General features: G+C 43.0%; 1 protein-coding gene across 1 annotated transcript in view; it reads left to right on the forward strand.

Moving 5' to 3' along the window:
* Positions 1-21,484, forward strand: part of B3GLCT (beta 3-glucosyltransferase) — a 166,550-nt gene that overhangs the window by 133,065 nt on the left and 12,001 nt on the right. Inside the window, exon 14 of the mRNA XM_056109793.1 lies at positions 14,777-14,921. Within this exon, the coding sequence (XP_055965768.1) occupies positions 14,777-14,921 (145 nt within the window). The remainder of the gene's footprint in view (positions 1-14,776; positions 14,922-21,484) is intronic.

Genomic DNA, 21,484 nt, shown 5'->3' on the forward strand with positions numbered 1-21,484 from the left:
GGGCTTATCGGTTTTAAATAACAGGTAAAAGTCATTTTTTTAAAGGCAGCATCTGCTTTCTCTCTTCTGAAGGAAAGATTGTTAATGTGATTTATATGGGTAGATTAATTGAGCAGTTAGTCTTTTTTTTTTTAACACTCTTTCTACAGTCTTAGGGAGCATCTGAGCTTATTATTAACTATAGTAATTTACACTCATTCATTATGTGTTTGTTGAATGTCAACTATATGCCAGACATTGGATCATAATGTTCAGAGGCCTTTGGAGTCTTACTTTACACTATAGAATTGAAGGATCTCTGGGCTGGAGCGATAGCACAGCAGGTAGGGTATTTGTCTTGCATGTGGCCGGCCCAGGTTCAATCCCTGGCATCCATAGGGTTCCCCAAGCACCGCCAGGAGTAATTCCAAAGTGCAGAGCCAGGAGTAACCCCTGAGCATCGCTGGGTGTGACCCCCAAAAACAGCGAAAAAAAAAAAAAACGAATTGAAGGATTTCAGCAATTCTCTACCTGTGGTTCTGGTTTGGCTGACTCTGGTGAGCAGAGTGCAGCCCTGGAGATGGGTTTTTCATAGGGATAATTAGACCTGAGCAGGAAATGGGTGATGGAAATCTGTATACACTTTTGAAAAGACATTACAGTATAATGCCAAGGAGATTGGCCTCTTTGTTTAGAAAGCTCAGATTATCTGCAGTCTTAAGTGAGTGCATTTAGTGTTCTGGATGAGGTACTGAGACAAAGTAAGGATCAGCTCACAGCACCCATAAAGCCAGAACTTTCCAATTTTGGAAGAGGCCCTGTTGTTTGTCTGTGGGTTTATATATAACACAAAAACTCGATTACACTTTTGACGTGGAATTAACATTATGTGTGCTTTCCTGCAGCAAAACTATTTGTTGTCTTTGTTCCTTGTTAGATTTAGCTGTTATTTCTGAAACAGGCACTTGCGTCCTTCTGAAAATGTGCTCACCTACCCAACCAGCATTGCGTTTCATTCCTATGGTTAGACACTCATCCACTAGCCTGGCATGTGCCAGTGTAACTGGTACTGGGGTTGCAGATTGCCAGCCACAACTACTGGAGTGTGCAGGCTAACGCCAGACTGGCAAATACAGGGTCTGAGTGTCTCTGCTCCCCCTGCTCAGCTGGGAATCAAGTACTGCCAAACCACTTTTTTAAAAAATTTTCTAGATTTTTAAAAAAAATTTTTTATTAGAGACATCATGAGGTACAGTTGTAGACTTACAAATTTTGTGCTTGTTTTCAATTATACAGTGATCAAATACCCATCCCTCCACCAGTGCCCATTTCCTACCACCACGGGTCCCAGTATCCCTCCCACCCCCCATACCTCCTATCCCACCCTGCCTCTGTGGCAGGGCATTCCCTTTTGTTCGCTCTCTCTCCTTTTGGGGGTTGTGGTTTGCAAAAGAGGCATTGAGTGGCAATCATGTTCGGTCTGTAGTCTACTTTCAGCATGCTTCTCCCATCACTACATGGAAAATATCATGCTAAGCGAAATGACTCAGAAAGAGAGGGACAGACATAGAAAGATTGCCAAACCACTTTTAACCTCTCTTCTGTTTAATGTCTACCTGGCTACCACCCTTCTTTTCTTAAAACTTCTTCCTGCCACTTGCTTCACTTTCTCTCTTCTGCCCTTCAACACATTCCAAGAGTTCTCAACTTTGACCCCCTCTGCTCCCAGAGCTCCCAGTTCCACCAGGCTTTCCGCTTGCTTTTCCACCGTAGCTGCTGAGCAATGGGCTATGGCTATCCCTGGGGAGCCTGACCTCATTGCTTCTCGTCTGTAGCTTTGATCTCTGAGCAGTTTTTCAGATCTGCTTCCTAAAGCACTTTATCTCTAGATCACTGTCCTATCCTTACTTATTCCCACCTTTCTGATTCTAATTTCTCATTTTATTTACTTAAACAATGCCTCCACTTGCCACTCCCCCTCTTGGAAGGAGTCTCCTTTTTAGAAATTAGTTCGCCTAGATAGTTGAGCATCCACTACCCCTCACAAACCCATAGGTTCATGGGATGAGTCTTCTGCCTCCTTTTAAAACTCCACATTGCCTTTGGGATAAAGTACAGAATTCTCATTGGGTTTACGAGGCCCCTCATGGTCTTGCAGATACTTCTGTCTTCTGCATTTATCATTCTTCACCCTTATCTTACAAAATTTGTACTGAACTGTACTTGAACTCAGTTTCCCAGAGCCATTTTTCAACCCCCACCCCAACACACACACACACACACACACACACACACACACACACACATACACACTTCAGTAAGTCCATTTCCAGGCTGACCATTCTTTGCACTCAATATTAACTATCATCAGCCGATTCTAGTCATTCAAATTTGGGTTTTATTCTTTTCTAATGTATTTTTGTGGCATATTATGCAAACCATTATCATTTGGTTGCGTATTTATTTTTCTATTTGCCACCTAAGTTATGAATTATTTGAAGGCATTACCTGTGTCTCATTTCTCATTATTTCCCTATTTCCTAGCGTGAAGACTATTTTTTTGCATGATTCAATGAATAAATGAATAAACGAATGTATGAATACTGGACATTGATCTATATAGAACTGTGATCAGCATGACACTGTTTTTAATAGACTTTTTCAGAGGCCCAGAAGTGTTCTCCGTGATGTCTCTTTTATCAACTTCTGATAACAGCTTTAGACACGATGCTGCATAGTTTCTTGGGTTTCCCATCAGACCAAACTTTAGAAACAACATTCGTAGAATTAATTTTTGTTTTATTTTTGTTTGGGGATCTATCTTGTGGTACTCAGGGATTTTTCCCAGCTCAGGGGCACTTCTGGCAATGCTTGAGATACTGTGTGGTATCTGGGGTTGAGCTCTGGCCTCCTGCATGCACTCAGCCCTTCTCCCTTCCTCTCATTCTCCCTCCTCCCCTCACTTCCCCCTCCCTCTCTCCCTCTTTCTATTTCTTTCTTCCACTTTCCCCTCCCCCTCTCCTCCCTCTCTCCTTCCTTCTTTCCTTGAGTAGAACATATGTCTTGCATGTTTGAGGCCCTGGGTTGGATCCCTTGTACAATAGTACTGCTACCCTTCCCTACCCATTTCTTGGTGTGGTCCGGTGGCCCCAGAGCACCTTAGACTCTAGCACAGAAAGGAAGACTGTGGCCAACACAATAAACAAACAAGCCAAGCAGCAAGAACCCAAAAAATGCCCCTCATACAATCTCACTTATCAGAATCAGAACTAAGTCAGGAATGTGGATGCTGATAAACAATGTGTAATATACACTGAATGATTTGCCTCCAAATATCCATTTTTCATTTTGTTTCTTGGTCCTTGAAAGTTCGGGTGTTTTGGAAACAACTAATTCAACAAACAACTTCTTCTTTGAAAATACTGTTTTTCACTCATGTTTGGGTAAAAGCCAAATTCATGCATTTTCGGATAGCAAGATATGGTGGGTATGCCAGTGGTCTGTTGGGCGATTTCCTCGAAAAGGCCATGGCAGTCTTTCTCAGAGAGATAGCCAGGGTTCATCTGCCAGAAAACAGGGTGACAAGGGAGGTGCATTATACTTCTCCTGCATTTTTGTCTCTGTGGGAGTTCTTGGTTTGGAGCTATGGCCTGAGAAATCCCTGCCTCTCAGTTCAATTATTTTTATGTAAAAACATATTAGGATATTGTATGTTAAAATAAGTCAGACTTTTAATAACTTTATCAGTAGTATTGAAGGCTTGTGACATTTTAAAGAAATAATATTAAAAGATGGGAAGTAGAGCCGGCATACCATGATATGCCTGGTAATTTTCCATCTTGGGAGACTGCTTCATTTTGAATGAGTGCATCAGAATACTAACAGACAAGTATTATTAGTTCTATTCAGTGGGAGTAGGCAAAAATCAGAAAAACTGATTAGAAACCATTGTATGCTTTTATTTTCCTATGAAGTTAATTTTTCAGAGTGGTCTCAAATAAAATGCCTGCCTTTTCTTCTCATCCTACTGGATACTGGCAACAAAAAAGGAACAATGAAAGCATTTTTATTTATATAGAAGTTAAGAGAAGAGGATGACAGCTCAGGCTGGATGCAGTTACCATTCTTTGATGTGGCAGCAGACAGACAATTTAAGGGAAACACTTGTTTCCAGGCCTCGGGAACCCTGACCTAGCACTTTTCCTGGGCTCAGTATGAGCAGCAGTCAGACACAGTGGCACCGGGCTAAGGCCCCCATCACTGGTAGACAAGAGACTGTAGTAGAGAAAGGCAAGTTAGGATGCATGTTTAGACCATGGGTTTTCTGTTTTGGGTGGCTCTCAAGAACTTTGTTCCTTCTTGTGTAGTGATATTTCCTTGTCTCATCTTAAATAAACAGCTTCATTTCCCACTCTTCTAATCCAATTGCAGTGACTCTTCTGACCTTTGAGCAAGGGCAAGGGGCAAGTCTTTTGTGTTCTCGGGGTTTGGTCAGGAATGCTGCTTAAGCTGCAAGCGCTGAGACCCACTGAGCAGGCTGTCAAGGTTTTTGAATCATATGTTCAAGCAGTTCTGTTCTCTTTTGCTTGATGTATCCAACTTGCATTGAGTGTTTACCTTTGGTGGTGGTGGTTGGGGCAGGGGAGGGTCCTGTCATCAACCATGGGAACATGTGGATTCACTTGAAATGGTTTTACCTTTAAGAAAGTGCCAATTAGGGGATACAGAGTGATAGCACAGTGGGTAGGACAGGAAATTTGCCTTGCATGTGGCTGACCTGTTTGGATCCACGGCATCCCATATGGTCCCCCAAGCACTGCCAGGAGTAATTTCCGAGTGCAGAACCAGGAGTAACCCTGAGCATTGCTGGGTGTGCTCCCCTCCACCCCCCAAAAAAGAAATAAGGGCCAGAAGATTTATTTCTACTCTAGACTTGGAATGGAAACCAGGAATTGAGGTGGATTGTGAAAGGAGGAGGTTTCTTCCAGAAACTTGGTACGGAAACGTTGGAAAGGCCAAAGGACGCGAAGGGAGATGAGTAGCCCTGGGAGGCAGCGGTTGCCCCTCAGGCTGGAGCAGTGTGTGCTGGTACTGGAGCCCAGCTGTGGGGGTTTCTGTCGGGGTCAGAGGGAGGACTGACTCCATGCTGGTGAGAGAGCACCCTTCACCCACACCCACTCCTGCTTCCATATGCCCTGCTGGAACCGGTGAGCCTCGTCTTCTGCTTCTGCTACAGATACCCCCAATGCCAGAAGCAGCCACGCTCGCCAGGACTATGCCTCTGGTTTGAGAGGAAGATCAGGGCTTAGCTGGCAAGGAAGTCTGGCAAATGGCGTTTGTAGGTGTATGTTCTCCTGCAGTGTGGAGGAGAGCTCAGAGAAATGGGACAAGGCCTCAGAAAATACCCGGAATGGCTGGGCAAGTAGAATCACAGCACCAGTCTGAGGCAAGTTTCTCTTCCTCCCTGTCTCTCCCACTCTGTATCCCTCGGTCTCCCCATTTCTCTTTCTCTCTCCCAGCTTTCTCCCTCTTTCTCTCCCTCTCTCTTCCTCTCTCTCCCCCTTCTCTCTTTCTTTTCCTCTCCCTCCTCTCTGTCTCTCTCTCTCTTCCTCTCCCTCCCTTTCTCTCCCTCTTTGTTTCTGTCTCAGCCCCTCCACCCCCTCCTCTGGAATGTCAGTAGGTTTTGTTATTGAACTCACCCAGTGTTTTTTTTTTTTTTGGCTGATTTTCTTTAACCCAGTGTTTTGAAATGAAAAACCTATTCTGATTTTCCAGTGACACATTAGAAGTAAAACATTGAGTGGGTTAGCGTATTTTACAGATATGTACAAGGAAAAAAGTTGCTTCCTAGAGAGGTCAAACTCTCTTTAAAAAATGATTTTGCTTTCACAGAAAGCACAGAAATGTTTTGGTTCAGAATGACTCCTCAGAAGCAAACACTGCTCTGGTCAGCATCTCTTGCCTTTATCAGAACAGCGTGCCCTTGATCTGTGTTTGCGGTCTGCAGGAGCTGCTCTTAACCTGTTGGGATCGGGAGTTCCCTGACCCTGGGAGGCGCGGAGAGACCAGATAGACACAATTCCTGCAGGAGTAAAAACGGGGTTTATTTAGACCAGCATGCTGGGGCTCCGCAGCATACCCCAAAAACGGGCAGTGGCTGAGAGCCCCGAACTTCTTCAAAGGGGATCTTATATAGGCCTTCACTGGCCGTTACAGCAAAGCCCGCGCATTTCATAGCCAATAGATTTGTAACAACATATACTTTCTTAACCAATCCATTTAAAAGTACCTCACTCCTTAGCCTATAGATTCAAAGATCAGCATTTACGTACATCGATTGTCAGCACAAGCAAGGTTATAGCTGGAATCATTAAGCCTTAGGTAATCTCCCTTGACCATCCTCGTTTTGTGTTACCCAAGTCTGCAGGGTGCTTTAGTGAGACAATACATTCCAGGAAAGGGCAATTTCCCCCAACCACCAGCATCCTGAGTTAGCCTTTACCCAAATCTGCAGGGTGCTTTACTGAGACAATACATTTCAGGGACAGTAAATACACCTGAATCTTGTAGAAAGAAGTTATGCCCTGTTCACTTTGCAAGTCCCCTCTCCCCCAGGTGCAAAGCAGCCAAGCAGTTTTACAGAAAGCAATGTTGCAAGTTAGCTAAAGTACACAAAAATTTGATGCCCTAATATGGATTCTTTCATTCCCCACTTCTTTTCATGAGCATCTCTAATCCTAGAGATCGTGGGGGGGGTCGGGGCCTAATTCAAGGACCCGTGGTTAAGAGTAGCTTCCCTCAGTGGGTAGAGTCCGGTATTGTTGCCCCGAATTAGGAGGATCTTCAAGACTCAAACCAATTCTCCCAGGCTTCTCCGACGTCGTTCAAGGCCTTCCCGTAGCTTGGCTATAGAGTCTCTGACAACCTCAGTGTGGTCTGCGTAGAAACAGCATCCCTCCACCAGATCAGAGCAAAGCCCTCTGTTCTTGAGGAACAACAGGTCGAAGGTCGAGTCCTCTCAGGTTTTGGGAGACTATCTCGAACAGGGATGTGAGAGATTTCTCGATGAGGTCTTAAAAAGAGTTAAAGCAACAGAAACCAAAGCAACATAATGCCATACCCATCTCTATCATTAAAACAATGAAAAGGATTAACTCTACAAACAGGTTTGGTTGATAATATAACTTCCTGTGTTCAGATTTTTCTAATGGTCACAGAAACACCAAGCCATTCTCTGGCTTTCTCAGTACAGACTGGAAAAGCTTCTGCCCATATACTGAAGCTATCAATGAGAACCAACATATATTTATACCTTGAACATATGAACATTTGATCATTTGTATAAGGTCAAGCTGCCGATTCACCTCTAAGTTCCTTGATGCTGAACAGGTGTTAGGAGAGAAGGCTCAGGATTTCCACTAGGTTCATTAATGGCACAGAAAGCACAGTTCTGAATTACTTCTATCTTACTTGCTGTTCAGTTCCTCCCCATGGAAGATGGTTCTCACTAGTGTTAAAACATAACCCTTTAATAATATTCCATTGCATTGGTTCAGGAGTTGTTAATCCCATGATGCAACAGAAATTAAGAGCTGATAATATTCTTGTTCTCTCCAAATGACTGTTCACAGAAAATGAGATGCAATAAAGTATAGAAAGAAAATTCACAGCATTTTAGAACTAGATATTAATCTACTCTAATTTAACCAGTTTAGATGCCTTTCTCGACACTTTGGCCAATTCAGACCGGGGGAAAGCAATTCTGCACTTTGAGATGAGCTTCACCCTAGTAAAGCTCTGGCTTTCAATGCTCGTATCAGACTAGTGACAGCATGTATAATATTGAGTTCCCTTTACAGATTAGGCTGCTTTACCTACAGACAGTAAACTAAGTTTTATCTAAATTTCCCCAAAGGGGGTACCTTTTAGATCAAGATTAGAATACATTTATTCAATCACCTCTGTAGAATTAGAATCTGATTCTTACAAAAAGCAAGTTACAGAAACATGGTTTTCTCTCCACCTTCATTTTAAAACGTTGCAAGATAGTTTAACAAACCTGGCTTGTTCTTTTGCATAAACACAGTAAGATTAGAGAACTCTCCATTTGGGATACCCAATTATTTACTGAGAAGTCCTGGGGATCAGCTAAAGACAGGAGACATAACAATAGTGGCATTAATCTTCATTAATCTTATCTGGCACGTCAGAGCTACCCAGGCCTGACCTGGCCAGAAGATGTCCCGCGATGTCTCGAGCCCTTGGGTTGTGGCTTTGGTCCTCGTTTTCCAGAGATGTCCTGGCAGAAAGGAATCCATCCCATCCCTTCTTCAGGGCTGGGAGAAATCCTGGTTTCCAGGTTTTTCCTTGACGCTGAGAGTAGGCCCAGACTGAGTTAGTCATTGCAGAGTCCTAGATTCCTCATTCTCCATAGCAGTGATGGTTTCCAGTCTTTTCTCGAGCCAGCCTGCCTCTAGGGTCGCTCTGAGGTTTGTAGGGTTCTTGAAACAGTACCTGTTAAATCCCTGCTCCTGTCATTTAGACAGATCCCCTGACTGTTTCCCTGGAAGAGGGCTTTGGGGTCCCATGGCCGGTTTTTCCTGTCTGCATGAGGGGTAGACCCTATTACAGAGAGGAAAGACTTATCTGGATTTATGCAAACCAACATAGTGCCATGAAACATCAAAAAACATACTGAAGGTACAAAAGAAGAGAAAAGCAAGTATTTCACTTTACTCACAGAGATGTAATACACCTGTTTGCTGTGGGTCCTAGTCAGAGAAGCTAAAATCTGTAGAGATAAAGCATACCGTTTAACATGTTTTTAATCCCATGTCAAAACCCTTGATTTCTTCAACTTTTGAAAAATTCAATGATCTTAAGAGCACTGTAACAGGAGTCCAGATAATCCATCAATCATCTTTACCATAGATCTTACCACAAAGGTGCTAGAAGAATTCTGCATGTGATTTAAAGCGTTTCTTATAACAGTTTGACCAGTTCCTTTTCTTTAGAACAACCTCAAACCTTCTACACATTCCTTTACATACATTCTGTAACTTTCATTCATTTAAAAATCAATTTCACTTTAACAGAATTCCTTTCCTTTCTTCCCACTGACCATATCTCCATCCATTATCTTTCTGACTTATGGCATACATCGATAGTAGTACAATGTACAATGTGATCTCCCAAATTTAGACACAAGTTACCAACCATCTCACTTAACATGACAAAACTGTACTCTGCAGTACTATTTCAAAAGCATTAGATCAGTTCCATAGATATTCAAAATGCTTAAAAATGCTCACAATTAAAGCTTTTACAAGGTATATCCACTGGGCAAAAGATCACTTTACATTAGAAACTAACCAGGAGACATCTTAAAATTCTGATTTAGAGGAAAACACAAATACAAAAAGATTAAAACACTCATATATTACCATGAAACAGAAAGCATCTCAGGTCAGGGCTAGGTTGATACCTGGAGACAAACCTTGGCATAAAATAAAATTATCAAAATAATAGCATGCACTTTCAAGCACTAGACAAGCAATGCTATGGCTTCAAATTGTCAGGCTGACATCTGAGACTAATTCAATACAACTTATTACTAAGTAGCCCTAGAAATTTTAGTTACCAAGAGTCTCAGAGATCAGATAGAGCACTGGTAGGACAAACTTTGTAACCAATTTTATAACTCTAGAAACTCATGATTAAACTAAACCATTACTTTTAAACCAGTTTTAATGTGTCATAGTTATTTTAACTCTTTCTAGGTCAAATATTCTAATCCAATGCAGATACAAATATGTACATTAACATAACAGCATAAGACCTATAAACAATCAATTTTTATAAAACATGATAAAACCTTCTTTGGCTTAATTTCAATAGTTCTTGTACCTTAATTATTTAAAATCATGAGCTTTCTACACCAGATACTTTTTAACAATTCCACAGAAATACAAACATGCTTTCAGACACAGAAAAAGCCCTTTGGATTTTTTTTTTAACCAAACTTTGATATCAGCATAAGAAAATATTTGAATTGTTGTGTGAGCACAAAAAGGATGGCAACAATCTATCTTTCCCACCGCCAGCATTCTGTAGTTTCCCCCACTCCAGGGAGGTAAATGGAGATGGGCAGGAAAAGGAAGGAAACCTTATGGCCAGGCTGCTTGATCTTAGTTGCAGTTTATTCCAATCCTCTCTCCACTCTCGTACCAAAGACTAGCCTGCCTAGAGCTGGGAATCTGCAACCCAAAGATCAGGCCTGGCTAGCACCTGAGATCTCCGTATCTAAGACCTGCTAGGTTCTGTGAGAAAAGGGAAACTGCCTCTTACAGATTTTTCATAAAAGTTAGCTGAGGCTTGTAAGACAAGTTCTTGCTTTCTCTGAACTCTTATTTCACTTTAGTTTCAGGCTCTAGTTCCATAGCTCTTCTAGACAGTACAAGATTCTTAAGTTCAAAAAGGATTTCAACTGTTAATAATATAATCAATGTTCTTCTAACAAGAAATTTAGATTGAGAATTCTGCTTTCTCTGTAGGCTCAACCTTCTGATAAGGATTAACCCTTGTCTAACAGGTTCCTAAAACAACTGCATTTCTTAAATCACTGGGTTGCATGTCACTAACTTCTCTAAAATTTCTACTTCTGATTTCAGCCTGGTTCCAACACTCAAGTGTTCCACACAGACACACAGACAGACAGACAGTCAGACACAGACAGATGGACACAGACAGACAGACAGTGAACTGACGAAAACACCACACGTACATGTGCACATATCTGTAGTTGATCGATCAATCTGACCCTTCAAAAAAATGGCAGGGAGAAACTGATGGACTGAGAAAGGAAGGGACAGCTCCCAGGGCGGCTGATTGGGAACTCTGCTCCTCATTTCCCAGCCTAACTAGTCAGTCTCCCACTTGTTAAAAATGGGTCAAGAAAGCGCTTTTGTTGATATAAGCCGGCAAAATAAACTATGACAAAGATGTTACCATATTTTCGCCAAGGCTAATTCTGAGGCAGGGAACTAGTACCTTCCTATCAGACATGGGGATAGGCTTCTTTGTTTCTGATGTCAAACAGTTAATCATAAGATCTCGCATTTTCCTGCCTCCTCTGCTTTGATACTCTCCTATTTCTTTTGTTACCTGCAAAGATCTGACTGCAAAATGATCTGGTAATGCAAACTGCCATTCACTGGCTATCTTTCCCCAATATACTCAGGCCACATGGTGTTACAGAGGTCAATAAGATCTCCTTATCTAAAACTACCTAGTTAGAAGCTCCTCAGATGATTTCCTAATTGCAAGCAAGAATCTATGAAAAGGGATGGTTCCTTGGCAAAACTTTTCTCCAGGTCTATCACTTTTGCCTCTCCTAAGGGGACTCTAACCTCCCTTAAATTGGCCTTTATTCAGAGGCTCATCTCCACCTGGGTGGGCCTGGCTTTGGGCAGACCCACAGCTGTGTGCCTGAGCCGAAGTTAGTGCTGTGGTCTTAAAAACTCTGCTCCTTAAAAAAAAAACAGTTCTGCCTTCTCTCAGCTTGCTACATCTTCCCTGCTTTTGCTGGCTTGCTGCTTTTCTTAGGCTTCTTACCTGCCTTTTACCCCCTTTTTTTTTTTCTTTCTGCCTTACATCTGGACTGCCTTCATTAGCATTTGAATTGACCTCTAGCTGAGACTGGGTGGGGAAAAGGATTTTCTGCCTGTAAATTGATCTGCCTTAGTTTCCCAGAATCTTCTCACTAGTGGGCTTTCCTCCCATCCCCCCAATAGTGGATGGTGACGCAAGACAGACAAAGGAGGGGTGCCTCTTTGCAGAGACTATTCAGATGCTTGCCTGGAGGAGAACTTCACAGCAGATCTTCCACAGATTACCTCCTTTATCTGAGCCACAAGGTTTGGAGAGAAGGAACCTCGTGGGGGCCAATCCACACCGAAGGAAGGTCATTCTGATGAACAATAAGTGTCAAATTTACCTTTCTTGATCATCAAGCCCAGATCCTGAGCTTTCCTGTGGATCTCAGAGAAGTGATCAATTCTGACCCGTATTAAACAATCTTAATAAACAGAATTAGGAGAAAGATAATAAATACACACACTATGGATACACGCACAGATCACACTTAGGCACTCGCTCGGACCGGTCCACTCTTTCACACGGGTGTGCACCACACTCACCAGTCACCCTGGGACTCCCAAATATGCCCAAAGGGCATGCACATGATTTTTCACCTCCAGAGGGTTTAGTTCTTCCAAGTGAAGAGATCAGAAGTAGGGAAAGGCCAGTGCTGGCCCGGGAGTGGCAATAGAGAGTTCGGGGTTCAGGGGCAGAGGAGGAGCAGAGTAAGTGGGGGCCCCTTCTCCCCCCGGCCTGGCACTCCTGCCTAAGGCTCCTGGTCCGGGTACCCCCGGGGAGCAGGCTGGTAGATGACTCCCTTGACCTGGAAGATAAGCGGCGAGTGGAACGATCCCTCGGGGGGCCAACCAATCTGGAACGTCGGCCATCCTGCAGAGCAAAAGGTCTGCCATTTAGGCTTTTTAACAATCAGAAAAGGATTCTGAGCACGAGAGCAGACCTCTGACCAGTGGGAGAGAGTGAGTGAGAGGAGTGGACGGAGATTGTCCCATGGTTCCAAAGACGGTGTCTCGGTAGAGAAAAAGGACGAGCGTGATCCAACCTACAAAAAAAGAATGACGCAAGCGCAAGGCCTTTTGGAGAGGAAAGAAGAATAGAGAAGTAATAGAGCGGCCGATTGACACACCAGATGTAGCCTCTCCGAGGCTACCACAAAAGAGGCCTCCAGGCGTCCCTGGCCCTCATCCACCTCCGGGGCGTCCCCCAGGGCTGCGGCCCGTGTCTATTCCCGACACGTCTGTCAGACACAAGGCTCGCACACACAACAGTGTGCTGCACACCACTGTCACTGTGCTTGCACACCACTGTGCTTGTGTCACCGATCGGTAACTAGAGTAAAACGGTACCGGAGAAACAAAGAGAGAGAAAGAGGCGCCTTAACTTACCCCGCGGCTCAATCCTGCGTCCCTGGGGCAGGGTCCTCGGTGATCTCGGTGGGACCTCCAAATGTTGGGATCGGGAGTTCCCTGACCCTGGGAGGCGCGGAGAGACCAGATAGACACAATTCCTGCAGGAGTAAAAACGGGGTTTATTTAGACCAGCATGCTGGGGCTCCGCAGCATACCCCAAAAACGGGCAGTGGCTGAGAGCCCCGAACTTCTTCAAAGGGGATCTTATATAGGCCTTCACTGGCCGTTACAGCAAAGCCCGCGCATTTCATAGCCAATAGATTTGTAACAACATATACTTTCTTAACCAATCCATTTAAAAGTACCTCACTCCTTAGCCTATAGATTCAAAGATCAGCATTTACGTACATCGATTGTCAGCACAAGCAAGGTTATAGCTGGAATCATTAAGCCTTAGGTAATCTCCCTTGACCATCCTCGTTTTGTGTTACCCAAGTCTGCAGGGTGCTTTAGTGAGACAATACATTCCAGGAAAGGGCAATTTCCCCCAACCACCAGCATCCTGAGTTAGCCTTTACCCAAATCTGCAGGGTGCTTTACTGAGACAATACATTTCAGGGACAGTAAATACACCTGAATCTTGTAGAAAGAAGTTATGCCCTGTTCACTTTGCAAGTCCCCTCTCCCCCAGGTGCAAAGCAGCCAAGCAGTTTTACAGAAAGCAATGTTGCAAGTTAGCTAAAGTACACAAAAATTTGATGCCCTAAAGGACGCGAAGGGAGATGAGTAGCCCTGGGAGGCAGCGGTTGCCCCTCAGGCTGGAGCAGTGTGTGCTGGTACTGGAGCCCAGCTGTGGGGGTTTCTGTCGGGGTCAGAGGGAGGACTGACTCCATGCTGGTGAGAGAGCACCCTTCACCCACACCCACTCCTGCTTCCATATGCCCTGCTGGAACCGGTGAGCCTCGTCTTCTGCTTCTGCTACAGATACCCCCAATGCCAGAAGCAGCCACGCTCGCCAGGACTATGCCTCTGGTTTGAGAGGAAGATCAGGGCTTAGCTGGCAAGGAAGTCTGGCAAATGGCGTTTGTAGGTGTATGTTCTCCTGCAGTGTGGAGGAGAGCTCAGAGAAATGGGACAAGGCCTCAGAAAATACCCGGAATGGCTGGGCAAGTAGAATCACAGCACCAGTCTGAGGCAAGTTTCTCTTCCTCCCTGTCTCTCCCACTCTGTATCCCTCGGTCTCCCCATTTCTCTTTCTCTCTCCCAGCTTTCTCCCTCTTTCTCTCCCTCTCTCTTCCTCTCTCTCCCCCTTCTCTCTTTTTTTTCCTCTCCCTCCTCTCTGTCTCTCTCTCTCTTCCTCTCCCTCCCTTTCTCTCCCTCTTTGTTTCTGTCTCAGCCCCTCCACCCCCTCCTCTGGAATGTCAGTAGGTTTTGTTATTGAACTCACCCAGTGTTTTTTTTTTTTTGGCTGATTTTCTTTAACCCAGTGTTTTGAAATGAAAAACCTATTCTGATTTTCCAGTGACACATTAGAAGTAAAACATTGAGTGGGTTAGCGTATTTTACAGATATGTACAAGGAAAAAAGTTGCTTCCTAGAGAGGTCAAACTCTCTTTAAAAAATGATTTTGCTTTCACAGAAAGCACAGAAATGTTTTGGTTCAGAATGACTCCTCAGAAGCAAACACTGCTCTGGTCAGCATCTCTTGCCTTTATCAGAACAGCGTGCCCTTGATCTGTGTTTGCGGTCTGCAGGAGCTGCTCTTAACCCATCTCTGCTCTGATTCCCCCTAGGATGGTCTTTAGCAGAGAAGCCATCAAGAGACTTCTTTCCAGCAAGTGCCGCTGCTACAGCAATGATGCTCCCGACGACATGGTTCTGGGGATGTGCTTCAGCGGGCTGGGAATCCCAGCAACACATAGCCCTCTCTTCCACCAGGTGAGAATCGTGTTTTTTTTTTCTCTTACAGAGAGAGCCTGGCGGTGGGGGTGAGTCCTCTCTTGTAAGGGTTTCACGGCCCCGTGTGGAAGCAATCATCAGAACTATGTGGGCAGACTCTAGCAGGACGCCCTTGACAGACCTCTTTGTTCAAGGGTTGACGCTGTTGCTGTGCCATGTGTAGAATGAAGAGGTCCAACACATCTTGAGAACTGAGTGGTTCACTCGACGATATATCCATATTTGTAGTACTTGGGAATAGCTGTTACTTTTGCTTTAAGTTCAGACATTGCTGGCTTTGAGATATCACTAGATGCTGTGTAGAAGGATAAGACTGAATAACGCTGTGCTAGACAGGGGTGTGTAATTCTACACCATCTTCAGTTTTCAGGCTGTTCATTGGATACCTTTTTAATTATTGCTTTGCTGGCCACATCCGGAGGTACTCAGAGCTTACTCTTGGCTCTGCTCAGGGATCACTCCTGATGGTCCTCAGGGAACATTTTTCATGCTAGGGATGGGACTGGGGTGGATCACATACAAAGCAAGTGCCTTAACCCCTATCCATTCTCTCCATCAACAATTAATTGCTTTCTTAATATGACTTTTCACCTTTGATTTCTTCTAAGCTGAGCGACCAAACTTGATTAAATTTCAAAATAGTATTTCAGAAAGCTTTCATTGGAGGGAGGGTGTTTTATAGAAAAGAAGTACTAGGTAATGCCCAACAGGGATGTTTGGTGCAAATAACATCCCCATATTGCACCCAGGGCAAAGGGGATTCTGTTTTTAGTAGTTTCTTTAAGAATCATGTCAGTGAATGTTCTTATATTCTAAGAATAATAGCCAATATACCTGCACTGAAAATAACTGTATATTCAAAAAAATAAAATTATGAAAGGCCACACTACTTCCCCTACCCTGGGCCCACCGATGGCGATGGGCAGACGAAGGAGGGAACAAGGGCCAGGCTGGTTGGTGTCAGTTGCAGTTTATTCCCTTCCCATCTCCATTCTCTTCCTTCTCCGTATCCCACTTCCCCGATCCCCCTCATCCCACTCTTGGATCTTGCTCCTTCATACTTCTCCTTCCTGCTTCTGCCTCCCCATCCTACTTCATTCTCCTTACGGATCCCTCCAGCCCACCCTTCCAGCCTAGTTAAATCCCAAAGCATGAGGGGTTGGGGTAATGATTACACATGGGTGTGGTCATACAATCAACAGGAGTAAAGTCCTTCCCTCAGGGGAAGCTTCTCCTAGGATAGATTCTCATTCGGCAGGACGACCACCCAAGAGCAGAATCCCATGGGTGTGTTTCTCCTTTCCTTGTCCAACATACATGCAAACATTCATAATATTAATGTTTGAGCTTGTAGGGTGACTCTTCTGGGGACATCTCGCTAAAGATCTCAGACTACAGTGCTCAGGCCAAATTAGTCTTTCCTAATCCTAGCAGGGTCCTAATCTCGTCGTTACCTTTTGGATCATGACAGCATTCATCTATGACCATGCTCATAACTTATAGTTAAGTATTGTGGCACTTTGGCCTGCCCTTTTCGATGCTAGGGTAGCTCACAGGTTCCCCTGGGTCTATTCAGTCCCTCATTGTAACCCTGCTTTTGGGGTGCTAGGAACTAAGGGCAACTGAGACTTAACTAGAGAAAGCATATGCCCCGGAGTGAATATTATTCAGAGTCAATTACCTCCCAAGTTACAGAAGCATAGCATTAACTGTCTTCTTGTGTCCATACAAAAAGGACATTGCTTTAAAGTAAACTATGCAAAAGACATAAGGAGAGGAGAAAGGCAATATTTAACTTACAATACAAGTTCAGTGTCCTTAGACGGATCTGACCTTACAAGTTAACAGAGTCTGATTAGGGGAAAAGGGTGATTAGATGGTTGGTGAGGAGAACACAGAAAAGAGGTTACAGATAAACAAAGGAATGGGAGTGACTCAGGAGCACTGTGATGGGAGTAACCCAAAACACCTAAGCTCCCTGTGGCAAGGGAGAAAAGACAAACCAATGTTATCTTACAAATAACCATAGCCCACATCTACTTAATGCTCTCTTTTAAGAAATTCAAAGCTTTTAGAGACTTCAAATATATGAATGCATGTGTATTTTAAAAACTCTCCTTATATTGGAACTATATTCTTTAAAGTTTTTAAAATTTAATTTAACATTTTTAATTGAATCACCATGAGAAACACAGATACAAAGCTGTTCATGGTTGGGTTTCAATAATGCAGTATTCCAACACCTATTCCTCCACCAGTATATTGAAAGGTTATCATGTTTGTGGAACTATATTCTTAATTTAGCAACAAATGAAGAAACCTGGTATAACAGAAACAGTGCTATAGAAAATAACTTGAGAGGGCCGGAGCAGTAGTATAGCAGGTAGGGCGTTTGTCTTGCACACGGCTGACCCAGCTTCAATCCCCGGCATCCCATAAGGTCCCCCAAGCACCACCAGAGATAATTCCTAAGTGCAAAGCCAGGAGTAACCCTTGAGCATTGCTGGGTGTGACCCAAAAAGCAAAATAAATAAATAAGAAAAGAAAAGAACTTGAACAAGGCAAAGAAATGTTTGCATTCCGAAGAAAAGCAAAGTTCACTTTTGCAGTTTTGAGGGCTGCAGGAGAAGATAATACTTGATAATAATAAGAAGAAAAGTAGGAGAAACTTCCTTCCTGGTACTGGTCAGAAGGTACTTAAAATCATCTTTTAAAACCTTAATTGAACTTAGTCATTTTAGATCTATGTGTTGTGTAGTAATGATTTACAAAAGCAAATTACTCTTATTTTCTCTCTTGCTGTGTCTCAAAGTGTATCATTCATATAAAGAAAGGGTAATTAAAACTGTTGGTGCATAGGAAAGTAATTTATCATGGTTAATATAACAGGCTCGTGACTTTGATGGCAGTCCTTTTCACTTAGGAAAGGATACATTTGTAAATAAAGTGATAAGGAGAAGAGTGAAAGGGAATATGACCTGATCCTTAAGCAAAAGTCCTTGGGATATAATTATTATTTTTATTTTCCATACTTTATAACTCTTGATTTTTCTAGTTCACATAGTACATTATTTATTTATTAATTTAATTTTAAATAATGTAGGAGTAATGCTATTTATCCAGCCATTGAATAAAGCTGATTGAATTGGGCATGAACTTCACATTGCTTTTTTTATTCTATTATTAATGTTAATTTTATTTTATCATTTTATTTTCCCCCCTTTTTTTTGATTCACCGTGAGATACATTTACAAAGCTTTCATGTTTGAGCTTCAGTCATACAACCATCGAACACCCATCCCTTCACCAGTTCACATTTTCCACCAGCAAAATCCCCAGTATTCCCCCCGACACACCCCCATTCCAACCCTTCCTTTGCCTGTGTAGCAGACAATTTCCCCCATACTCTCTCTCTACTTTGGCTACATTCGATATTTTAACACCAGTCTCACCACCACTCAAACCTGCCAAAAAGGCAATGCTAGACAATTTGTTTTGTATTTCTTGTTATAGATGGAATATAATGTCCAGGAAATTCTGTGTCATTCTCTTTTGGGAGCTTTAGTTTATAGTCTCTGGGTCTTGGCCTTGATGAGATTACATGGCACCGGGGGCAGTTTCTGGGTGTGACTGCCAAGCTACTGGAAGACTGGGAACATGGGGGGAGGAGGCCCACTCCTGACCTAAGCGAGCCTGGGGCTCTCAGTCATGGGTTCCCGCCTACCTCTGAACTATAGGCCCTAACTGCATCTTTTGATCTCTTTCGAGATTTATGGGTTTCTGAGATAAGGACAAAAAATGAGCTTATGTAGCTGAGTTAGAAGTGGTTTGTTGGTGTGTCTCCCACATACCTAACTTTGGGCTATTTAATTTCTTGGTAAACTTGGCCCCACGTTGTTGGGGTCTGGCCAAAGGCACAGCAGCGATTTTGGGGTATCTGGAAGTCAGAGGCACCATCAGGCTGCTGATGCACTTGCCCCACAGGTACAGGTTGACGTGCTGGCGTCACCATATCCCCTCACATAGTACATTTTAAACCTTTCCCAAATCATAAAATATGCTTAAAGCCTGCCCTCCCCAACAGAAGGGGGGAGATTAAAAATGTTTTAAAATGCTGTGTTTTCCAAATCTCTTGTAGAAATTTTGCTAGACATTGCTTTCTATATGAAATGGCTGAACAGTGATCTAAATAGTGTATTTGTTCATATAGAGAAAGGCAATGACAAAAAAAAATCCAAGTTTTAATTAATTAAATCTTTTTAAAACCCTAAAATTTTGTGTAAGCTTGCGGGGGTGTGTGTTAGGGGATTTGGGGCAGGGGGGTGTATTTGGAAAGCACCTTAGATGCAATGTTGCCTTGGCCTTATTTCTTTTGTTTGTTTTTTTTTCCAGCCAGTGAAAGTTATGTGAAATCATAGGTTTAGAGAAAGACTTCAGGTGAACGTCTGGTAATTGCATTTGTTAAGAGTTAAGTATCTAGAGCATATGGCTTTCTGTTCTTTCAAAATTATATGCCACCAGTGTGAATGGCAGCATACATTGTGCAGTGAATTCTATGCACAAAATTGTCAGAATGACTCAGGGCTCTAGAAATCAACCAAGAGCACCAAGAAGCACTTATTCCTGAAAAACTGCTCCAGTTTGGCCTGAGAATGCGTTGGAAGCCTTCTAAGGTTTCTTTTTGCAGCCCTTCACCAAGGCTCCTTCCACTGAGCTTAGATCCAGCGAGCTTCTGTCAGTAGACGCCTGATGGACAGAAGACAGCAAGTCTTGCTGCTGGAGAGGGAAAGGACTTGAGACCGTGGGGAAGGAGAAACCCAAACCCAGCCCTTATCGGTGAAAATTTTCAAACTTTGTAGGCAAAAAACAGGAAAAGCCCATGTCTTTATTGGCCTGCGGTTACAGTCTCAGTTTTGGTGAAGGCTGGTATTAGCCAGACAATTATTAGAACGATCTCTCTCATGTGTGGGGTAGAAAGATACCCAATATGAGAATGACACAATCTCAGAAAGAGTAGAACCTGGGAACTGGATTACAGAACTGGCTTACCAAGGCACGTGTGGGAGGAAATGGGTTCTCTCGTGGAGAATGCAGTGTTGGAAGGTTCTCGGCTTGAAACCCTACCATTAACAGTATTATAAATTATGGTGCTTCCCCAAAAAGATCATAATGCTTAAGCATAAAGGTACCAGAAGGTAAACCATGACATGATTGACCACTTAGAACATTTTTTTCAGTATCAACAAACCTGAAATCATGAGACACAAACTTGTATAACCAAACTTAAAAGATGCCTGTCAAAATGGCAGGCTGGGGGCTGGGGGGTGGGGGATGGGGGGCGGATAGGAGAGGGAATCTGGGAACCCTGGTGGAGGGAAGAGGAAACTGGTGGCGGGATCAGGGATGGAACATTGTATGTCAAAAACCCAACTATGAATAAATCTGTAACTCATGGAGCTTTAATAAAATAAAATTGGGGGGGATTTTTTTTTTTGAGAATGGTAGTACTAGACCACAGAGAGAAGTAAAAAAAGCATAATGTTCTAGCCTACAGGGACACAATGTGTATGCACAGGAGACATTGGAATGAACTCAGTGGAAAATAAAGGCTAAGAATATTTGAAAACTGAAATTTGGACCAACACAGAGGTAGAAACCTGATGAGCTTGAAGCATATTTGAACATAATCCTGGCCTGTATCATGCTCTGACCCTAATTTATTCAAGCTTAGGAGTGATTTCCAGCAAGCCATCCACAAAAGTAAAAATAAAAACGAGAATTTAAACATGAGTTGAAATAGCAGCAGCCACATAATATAAGGAGAAAATTTTAGCAGGGTAAGTTATTTAAAGATGAAAGTCTCAAAACAGAACAATGAGTTGCTATAATATGTTATCCCAAAGAACTTGCTTTTTTTATCGAATTATTGTGGGGCATGAAGAGAGACATACAGAGGGGGAAAATGTAGCCCTAGAAACTGAGTCTTTGGGATCAAGGTATTGGATTTGATAGGTAAAGACTTCAAAACAGCTAACAAAACTATAGCCATAAATGAAAGGAAACCAGAAATTAAAGAGGACCAGGGAGATAATTCCAGTGGCAGAGCACGTACCTGGCAGACACCTGGCCTTGAGTCCAGTCTCCAGACATCATGACCACCACCAGGACTGGTGGCTCCTGAGCATCAGTGGAGGCAGGTTCTATAAGAAAAAGACTAAAGTAAAATCTGGTACAAATAACTCAAAACGTATAAGTCATAATGAAGGAATAGAAACTAGTAAGAACCAAATAAGAAATCTACAGTTAAAACACACTTCAATAACTGAAGAATTATCTATATGATTTTAGCAGTATGTTTGGCATGGCAGGATATATAGCAAATTTAGAGGCAGATCAGTTGAAATTTTTCAATCCCAAGAAGAGAGAAAAATGATTAAAGAAAAGTTGACAGAAGTGCAGTAACATGTGGTGAAATAGAAATATTACCACCATGCATTAATGGGAGTTCTAAAAAGAGAAGAAGAGTGTGAATAGAGCAAAAA

Source organism: Sorex fumeus, unplaced genomic scaffold, assembly GCF_029834395.1.
Source record: "Sorex fumeus unplaced genomic scaffold, SorFum_2.1 ptg000008l, whole genome shotgun sequence".
Lineage (NCBI taxonomy): Eukaryota > Metazoa > Chordata > Mammalia > Eulipotyphla > Soricidae > Sorex > Sorex fumeus.